The 9,702-nt window shown below is 38.1% G+C and overlaps 1 protein-coding gene across 1 annotated transcript; it reads left to right on the top strand.

Annotated features, from left to right (window-relative positions):
- The first annotated feature begins 3,659 nt into the window (after positions 1 to 3,659).
- LOC125585219 lies at positions 3,660 to 6,482 on the top strand. Its single transcript, XM_048753887.1, has 7 exons — positions 3,660 to 3,745; positions 3,810 to 3,939; positions 4,014 to 4,133; positions 4,219 to 4,395; positions 4,502 to 4,723; positions 4,801 to 5,063; positions 5,340 to 6,482. Exons 1-7 carry the CDS (start codon positions 3,660 to 3,662, stop codon positions 5,728 to 5,730), a joined length of 1,389 nt encoding a protein of 462 aa, XP_048609844.1. The 3' UTR covers positions 5,731 to 6,482.
- The last annotated feature ends 3,220 nt before the right edge of the window (positions 6,483 to 9,702 follow it).

Here is a 9,702-nt window from a genome sequence, read left to right on the forward strand (position 1 = left end):
CTCGAGTGGGGACCAGCTATGAACTCCTTACTTACTAGAGAAATGACATCCAGGTAGTTCCAAGCAATGTTGTTCGATCTGTCCAGTGCTACCTGGTGGTTCTCACAGTCTACACCCACATGTCTAAGGATCCGAGTAATCACTGCACCAAATCCACATGCATTGCTCTTGGATTTGGTTACTTTCCCCTTGTATCCTGCTAAGTTTGCGGCCAGCACCGCTCCCATGTTGAAGGCAGTAGCAGGTGGGAATGTAGAGTTTCCAAATGCCGGTAGCAAATGCCTCACACCTTGGTACAGGAGGCACAACTCCCATTGCGTGACTGATGCGGCTGTGGTTGTCCCGTATAGCAATGAGCCAATGAGGCGTGTCGCATATCTCAGTACTGGGCTCCGGATAAGTGACTCCTTTGCCTGAGAAGATCTATAAACCCCTGTGCCAATCGTTTCCCAGAAGTTCAACAGCTCTGAAGTCCAATAAAGACCATATGTCCTCTCCCCCGCACTCAATCCAAATAGTCCGCAGAGGTCTGTGAAAGATACCTCATAGTATACTTTCTGCACTACGAATGCCAGAAAACCTTCCTGATGGCTATCATCGGGACGGGTGACGTATGCGGATGCTATGAACTGGCGTACCAACTCCGGATAAGTGGGTTCCTTGAGGTTGCATAGTTGGCCTAGACCCATGTTCTGGAACAGTCCTTCAATGTCTGCTTTGATTCCCAATATTGTCATCGTCTCAGGACATGCTAGTTGTGTAGCCGGAACGGCTACCTTCTTCATGTTGTTGTAGTGGGTGGTATCAGACTTATCCCACTTCTTTGGCCTTTGCTTCTCCAGCTGTGACGAACCCGCTTCTTGTGTGTTTTTCTTTGCTGATGTTTTCGTGCGCTTCATTCTCTACAAAATAGAATCATTGCTCTCAACATGGTTATAATCAATTAAGAAGGCAAAGCTGAACATGAAAATGAAAAGCAAAATCGAGTTGTGATAAAAAAAAACGAAATTGAAAAAAATTCTCTATCCCTAAATCATCTCAAATCATGTTCCAAACTCGTTGATCACAGACAATTGTGTTCTATTCCATGTTTAAACATCTGTTTCATGCATATTTGATCAAGGAATCAACACGGAAATAAGAAATTCACAAAACCCAAAAAATTGCTCAAGAACACGATTTCAGAATGTGGAGATTCGCGGAGTATACCTGTCTTAGGGTGAAGACGAGTGTAGGAATCAGGTAGAGCTCGAAAAATCAAGTGGAATAGAGCCCAAAATTGTTCAAATCGGATGATTATAGAGAGAGAAAGGGGGGGGCGAATTATAGGGGAAATCGGAGGGGATGAGAGTTCTAAGGTTTAGATCCAAAAAAGGTCGGGTTTTGCCTTATAATTCTGTTTTCCGAACACGCATCGATCGATGCGTTTTGTTTCTATAACGCATCGATCGATCACATTCTTACGGCCCGGGCCATCTTGGTAATCGATCGATGCGTTTTTGTTCTATAACGCATCGATCGATGCGTTTTTAAAAAAACATACAAGATTTTCCGAGGAAATTCCGAGGAACAATTCAGATTGTCGATCGATCGATGGGATACTCTCATCGATCGATCACAATCTTACGGCCCGGTCCATCCTAGTAATCGATCGATGCGTTTGTGTTCTATAACGCATCGATCGATGCATTTTTAAAAAAACATACAAGATTTTCCGACGAAATTCCGAGGAACAATTCAGATTGTCGATAGATCGATGGGTTACTCTCATCGATCGATCACAATCTTACGGCCCCGTAAATCCTAGTAATCGATCGATGCGTTTTTGTTCTATAACGCATCGATCGATGCATTTTTAAAAAAACATACAAGATTTTCCGATGAAATTCCGAGGAACAATTCAGATTGTCGATAGATCGATGGGTTAATCTCATCGATCGATCACAATCTTACGGCCCGGTCCATCCTAGTAATCGATCGATGCGTTTTTGTTCTATAACGCATCGATCGATGCATTTTTAAAAAAACATACAAGATTTTCCGAGGAAATTCCGAGGAACAATTCAGATTGTCGATAGATCGATGGGATACTCTCATCGATCGATCACAATCTTACGGCCCGGGCCATCTTAGTAATCGATCGATTTGTTTTTGTTCAAAAACGCATCGATCGATGCGTTTTTTTTAAAAAAATTACGTTTTGAAACCCCAAACACTAGTTCGTCGGAATTTCCTCGGAATATTCCGAGGAAATTTCGAGGAAGAAGAGGGTTTCGTCGGAGTTCCCTCGGAATAATCCGAGGAAATTCCGAGGAAATAGGGTTTTTAAACCGAAAACAACGTTTTGCCGTTTGAATAACACCTATATAACCCTTATTAAGTGTCTTACGTTCATTATGAAGTCAAAAATTTGTTCCTTACCGTATAATTAACACTTTTCCGATTGTATGAACGAAATCTCGCAACATAAGAGAAACACTTATACCTTTTAACGAACGGTAAAGGGAATACTTTCAATTAGTTTTGAAATTTGTTATTTCATGGTTTATGCTCATGTATACAAAGAATCCTCAATGGTATGCATTACAATTGTATAAGAAATGAAATACGGCAAAAAAAATTGATGTTTTGAAACCCCAAACACTAGTTCCTCGGTATTTCCTCGGAATATTCCGAGGAAATTCCGACGGATATTTTACTATCTGTCGGAATTTCCTCGGAATATTTTCATTTTACCGGGCAAATATTTCGCGAAAATTGAAATTAGAATTCCGACGGAATTCCGACGGATAATGTCCGTCGGACCCTAGGTTTTATAACCACGAGCCCCTTCTTCTTCCCCATTTCTCTTCTTCCTCTGCGCGACTCCTCTCTTTCTCTCCGGCGATTTCCCCCTGAAATCCGACGATATCTCCGGCGATCTCCCTCTTCTCTTACACAAATCATGTAAGGACCCTATCCCACTCTCTTAGGTTCTATTTGTTAGGTTTTTGTGTAGTTTTGATAGATTTTTGTTAGGGTGATTGGTTAGGATTGTGATTTGGTTGTATAATAGGTTTAGAATTGTGATTTGGTTGAATAATTTGTTTTGTTGAATTGATTTAGAATTTTTTTATAATTTTTTTATTTTTTGTATTTATAAAATCAATTTTTGTATATAAAATCGATTTTTGTATTTTACAAAACGATTTTTCTATATAAATTCGATTTTTTGGATTTTACAAAAAAAAATTTCTATATAAATTCGATTTTTTGGATTTTACAAAACATTTTAATTATTAAACAATTTTTATTTATTAAAACTATTTTTGTTTATTAGAACTATTTTTATATATTTATTAAAAAAATTTAATATATATAAATCTTTTTCTGTGATTAAATTATTTGGGATTTTTTTTTAATAAAAAAAATTAATTTATATATTTCTGTATTTATTAAATATATATTTTTTAATTTACAGGTCTCATGATGATCAGACCCGGCCTCGACAGCGTCGTGGTCGTGGTGGTACGGGGAGCCAGTCTCGGGATTCCAGCCATTTTCAGGATTCCCCTTCGCCCCACAGCTCCAACCATACATCTCCCTCTGCTGCACCCGCTCATGCTCCTCTCGCTCCCGCTGCTGCATCCGCTCCTGTTCCTCCGGGTCCTCCGGGAGTGATGAGGGTTGCGGAGTTGGTTCAACAGCCCGGTCGTGACCATCTTCCGTATCTCACTCCGTATCCACATGGACGGGGTCAAACATGGTAATTAAACATTTTTTTTTCTTTAAATTTGGATTCATTATTAACCGTTTGTTCTTTTAATAAGGTTCAACCGATCCGGGAACGGGATCAGCGCATGGATCAACCGTATGATGTACTCGGCCCTCGACAGTGGACATCCGACTTTCACTCACTTCCCAACCGACAAGCAGGTTCTGTGGTTTCGTCAGTTTGCGGTAAGTATTCTAATTTTTTACTTATATTTTTAATCTTTAATATAAATTTTCTACTAATTGTGTTTTTTTTTCAGCAAGAGTTCAACTGGAATTCCGATGAGACGCTCTTTATCTATCACCACTTCGTCCATAAAGTAATGGACAACTATGGGAAGCAGATCCACGAGTGGAAGAAGAAGTGGGAAATCAATAAGGTTCGATTTAATTTATTAAACAATTTTTTAATTTATTAAACTATTTTTTAATTTATTAAACTTTTTCTTTTTTTTTAATTAAAAGGTCCCAAAGTCGATGAACGATACGGTCTGGAAGGAGTTGTGTGCGCATTGGGATAAGGAGGAGACGAAAGAAACTTCTTCCACCAACTCCACCAACCGCAGGAGCGACCGTAAAGGGAAGGGCATCTACAAGCATAACTTGGGTGCTCAATCTATTGCCACTCTCGGAGATCGCATGGTAAGTTCAACCGCTTTTTCTTCAATTATTTGAGTTTCAGAATTTAAATTTATTGTGCATTTCTTCTAATTTCTAATGTTTCTTTAATTTTATGTTTTTTTTCAAGGCGGAAGAAAATGATGGCGAGCCGGTCGATGATCTCGCCCTAATGAGGAGGGCGTATACCAACAAGAAGACCGGCCAGATTGATGACGGTCTTGTGAGGGACGTGGTCGACCTGGTCCAAACTCAGGTGGTAGACGAAGTGTCTCAGCTTCAAACCGAGGATGACGCTTCGACGGCTTCGACCAACTTGTCCCGGTTTCGAATCAACGAAATCGTTGAATCCGTAAGTTCTTTTTTTTTTAAAGTTCAATTCATTTATTTCTTGGTTTAAATTTCTAAATTTGGCTTTTTTCTATTCAGTCGGTTCCAAAGAAGAAGGGACGTTTGTTCGGTTTGGGTCGTCGCACCCGGTCGGTTCCTCCTTCTTCTGCACCACCGCCCTTTGTTGATCCAGAAGTACTTACGGCTCAGTTGAAGGACAAAGATGATCGAATATCTTTGTTGGAGACCCAGATGGCGGCTCAACAGGCGGGCTATGAGGCACAGAGGAGGCTGAACCAGCAAATGATGGAGATGATGCAGAGGATGTACCCGAACGAGGTGTTCCCGGACGTGCCAGACCCGTAGTTTTTTTTTCCCCAATCTCGGAATGTTTTATTTTTATTTGTGAAACTTTGAATATTAATTAGTATGATTTCAATTTTACTTTTAATTTCATATTTTCGAATTTAAATTTCAGAAATTTTATTTTTTTCAAAAAAATTAATATTTTTTACATTTCGAGGAAATTAATTATATTTTTCACTACATCGATCGATGCGTTTTTGAACAAAAACGCATCGATCGATCCGTTTTTTTAAAAAATATAGCGAGGGACATTTCCCTCGGAATTTTCCGAGGGACAACTCCCTCGGAAAATTCCGAGGAACGGATCCCTCGGAATATACCGAGGGAACAGTTCCTCGGAATAAACCGAGGAAAAAGTCCGTCGGTATACTCCTATCGATCGATGTATATATGTCCAAACACGCATCGATCGATGAACTTCCGAGGAATTATCCCGACGAAGTTCTACCTCGGTATATTCCGAGGACTTTTCCGACAAACAAGGGATCCTCGGAATTTCCTCGGAAATTTATTTCCTCGGAATTCCGTCGGAAAATTCCGAGGGATTTCAGAGGAAAAAAGAAATTCCGAGGAATTATTTCCGACGACGTATTTCGTCGGAATTGCGTCGGAATAACGATATTCCGACGAAATTCCGACGATTTTTTCCCTCAGAATCCTTGATGTTTTCTTGTAGTGCTATCAGATCCAAGGGCTCGGATCATGTTCTATATAACCACATCCATTGATAAAAGTGAATCTAACGGACCAAAATGCACTAAAGTAAAAAACACACTTTTTCTTCTATCTCTTTCTTCCTTTCTCTCCTCTTAACTGTTCGTATCCCCTATCTCTCCATCCGTCTTCGTGAATCTAAACTGTCTCAACAACCAACACCATCACACACCATCACCTCCGACACCATTATCTCAATCTCCACCTCCTCATTCATCACTTCTCTACCTGATTACTCTTTTTATTTATTTTTTCTATAATCTCAGTGTTTTTTCTTTTTTCAGATGCAGATTAAAACAAGAAGAGGATATGAAACAGATCGGGGGGGGGGGGGGGGGAGGAGGCAGAAGAAGCTTGACAGCAGAGGAGATAGAAGAAGCTTGATGGCGGTGGAGGCATAAGAAGCCTGACGGCGGAGAAGGCGTGGCGAGCATATCGGTTCGTCGGTTCAGCCGTAACACCGGTGGCTCTACCACCAGCAGACTCATCGCTTAACCCATGGCATCCAGAGCAGGTGGAGGTGTCGGTGTAAAATCTGATGGAGGTGTCGGTGGAGAAGCCGGTGGCGGAGCCGATGGTGGAGCGGTGGAGGCGTTGATATATATATATATATATGTATGTAATTTTCTGTAAATATATGTAATTATGTATATTACATAATTTGTGTTTTCTGAATTAAATTACTAAAAAATTTATTTTTATTTTGTGTTTTTTTTTTAAAAAATATTTTTTGCAGATAGTCACGTAAAGTCACAATAAAAAAACGTGACTGAGTAGATACAATTGTTTTTATGACTAATGTGACAATTATAGTCACGAATGAAACTGTGTCCAACATGTGACTATTTTAGTCACGAATTATCACGGTTAATTTTGGTCACGACCGTATAGATACATTTTTTTTTCGTGACTTTTCGTGTCTATGATGTCATATAGTCACGAAAAATGAGTCTCAGTCACGAAAATTACCGTGTCTATATCAAAGTTTTCTAGTAGTGTATGTGTGTGTGTGTGTGTAGACTCTATGGAAGAGTATGTGGATCTGTTTGAATCTGGCTCTCACATGTAAATGAACAAGTTCCATTTTATGTGGAGGATACAATCACTACATAATGTAGGACGGTACACATCTATGGTTTTTTGTAGTCTATATTGTTTGTGGATCTAATAAGACTATGACCGAGATCTGTTATATATATGGATTGGTACCAGTATAAACGTTGTTTCACAAGAAAATGATACAAACTTTCCAAATATGAAAAAGTGGGACTTTCGCATTACACATCAAAAAGAATTCAAATGCTGTAATCATATCATTCGCACACTCTTTGGCTCTTTCTCTTCGTTCTCACAACCTGAGGTGGAGTCACGCAGATTGTCAATTATTCAGGGGTATTTTAGTAACTGTTTATAAGAAATACCGTCCGTACATATAGAAAAGATGAACGGGGTCGCTTTCGACCTAATTCACACTCCCACTTAACCGTTAGGTCAAGCTCCCATCTGGGAGAATCTTTTTGAGATCCATTATCAAGAATTTTAAAAGAGTCTGTACTTTTATTTCAGCTAATCAGTGTTAAATGTACATCATTACTTAGAAGGTGATTGATCAATTTATTTTATAATTGCAAATGGAAAGTAAAGAACAGCCAAAAGACAAACCCATATACAGATTTGATTTATAACATTAGTTTATTATACTGTAAAAGAGATTGTGTAATTTGGGGTGATGAATGGAATGATAAAATGTAATGTCAGATTGATGTAAAAAAGGGTAAACTAATAATATAAGAGAAGAGGGGACCATGAAAATAGATGTATCACATGATCTTTCTCTGGCTCTCTGAATATGGGCCTCAATATCTCTTCCTCCCCATTATTTGTGCTTGCAAAATCTTCTGATTCTGGATAAATCTTAACTCTTTTGTCTAAATGTTTCTGGAATTAATACAGCAGCTAACAATCAAAGAATGAATGTTTGGATGATCTAAAATATATTTCTTCTTAGCATATAACTAAATTGCTAGTTTGTAATAGGGAATTCCAAGTAACAATCTGGTTAATTAATTTTCTGAACACATGTATTAATGTGAAAAAGGGTGACAATTATTGAGAGAGGTAAGGGACCAAGGGAGGATGAGTTCTATAGGCTAAGGACTCAATAAATGGAAATTAAAGAGATGACTAAATTATGGGTGGTTAATTCATAGAGTAGAGTAGATCAGTAGACAATGGCCTTCCCCGTTCCTAGTTGTTCCTTTATTTCCACTAGGGGTATAGCCGATAAGTTATTGATCGTTGTGTAGTTTTGTGTATGGGATTTTGTCGTTTATTTTTTCCACTTTTGTTTTTCCGTGTTGTATATAATTGGTGATGAACATAACATTTGGAAGTCACACAGTTTGATTAAGTTGATATAAGAATGACCGGCGAATTCATTATGCATTATTTTCGTAATGATTTGATCGACCATTAGCGTTATTAGCGCTTTCATGTTCAAAAGATAAAGTTTATGAAATTGTTTAGTATTTACTTAGGTAGTTGTTAGTATATAAAACAAATAGTGTAAGGAAAAAAATATAAAATTTGAATTCAAAAAATTAAACAATTTATCGAACAATAAATTAAATTATTTTCTTATTTTACCTAAATTAATTTCAAAAATATAGAACTGTAATAAACTATTTTTTAAATAAAAATTAATAACTCTAGAAAAATTTATAAAATTATACAGTTGCAAAATTATTTATTTTTAGAGTTTTACTCGATTTTGTTAAAAATAGTTTATGGTGGACAAAAAAATGTCAGAAATAGGTAAACCAAAAAAATACACCACTGACAAATCTTGTATGAGTTAGAACCCGTCGACGTTTCATTAATAATCCAAAATAGAAATAATATCTCCGAACAGAGAAAACATGCAAGGAAAAAAATATCCAAAGTTTATGATGGAAAACAAAGATAATAGCAGTTTTTTAAAATGCATAGAAAAGACGTTGATAGGAATATAATAGATATTTCCAATCACTCACGGCAGCGCTTGCGGTTGTTCTGAGCGTCTAAAATCTCTGGAAGATCTGCTGCAGCACATTCCTCATCGACCTTGTGTCCCAAAACAGACGGGCCCGATGATGCTGCCAATCCTACGTCATCTTCACTGCTTGGAAGAATGTTCTCACTGTGCTCCTGAAATACATGAACGTGACGACAAGTAAAATTAGACAACCTTGCCATGGTTCTATATGATGGTATCTTCAGTGATGGTGGAGATAGTGATGGTACGGTGATTGCTATTAATGGCTTCCATCAATTTGAGAGCTCTCCATGTTTTGGGCTGGATCTTGGCAAGTAGCTATGAATACATCAAACACTATGTTGCTCGCATGAGATTTGAATTGACCTAGAGAGCCTGCAACAACATAGACGGTGAGGTTCTTGAGTATATTGAGCTCCACCAAACCAGACACACTCGTTTTCAACACCTTGTTCCCTATCTCTCTTTTAATTACTGCCATGTCCCTCGATGCAGTTCACCACAGCAGGTTTGTTAATGTCGGAAAAGAAGTTATCTGACCAATAAATTTCAAGTTTTTAAGTCTCAAGATGACACTAAGCTAAAAGGCATTGCTTTAAAATCAAATCAATAACATAAAAAAGGAACTCACCAAAGATTTCGATCACATCCATGTCAGGGGAATCATCGCTGAGAAACTCAATAACATTATGCACACCTTTGGTTACCATGTCCATCCCCATTGCACCACACCGGTGTTACAACTGAACCATACATAGCCATTTTTTCCCTGCCAATGTACAGTGAACAGTTTGTACCCTCGTAAATTTAATTGACATGCATCCACAAAATCATTATTTCATCAGCAAAAGTTTCAATCTTGAGTCGAACCACACCACAAACATAAA

Source organism: Brassica napus, chromosome C4, assembly GCF_020379485.1.
Source record: "Brassica napus cultivar Da-Ae chromosome C4, Da-Ae, whole genome shotgun sequence".
Taxonomy (NCBI): domain Eukaryota; kingdom Viridiplantae; phylum Streptophyta; class Magnoliopsida; order Brassicales; family Brassicaceae; genus Brassica; species Brassica napus.

What these genes read in the sequence shown, in the direction of transcription:
- LOC125585219 (XM_048753887.1), top strand. Translation starts at nt 3,660, where the DNA reads ATGAGGGTTGCGGAGTTGGTTCAACAGCCCGGTCGTGACCATCTTCCG. An exon ending in CCACTCTCGGAGATCGCATG is followed by an intron (nt 4,396 to 4,501) that starts GTAAGTTCAACC and finishes TTTTTTTTCAAG; the next exon opens with GCGGAAGAAAATGATGGCGA. An exon ending in TCAACGAAATCGTTGAATCC is followed by an intron (nt 4,724 to 4,800) that starts GTAAGTTCTTTT and finishes TTTTCTATTCAG; the next exon opens with TCGGTTCCAAAGAAGAAGGG.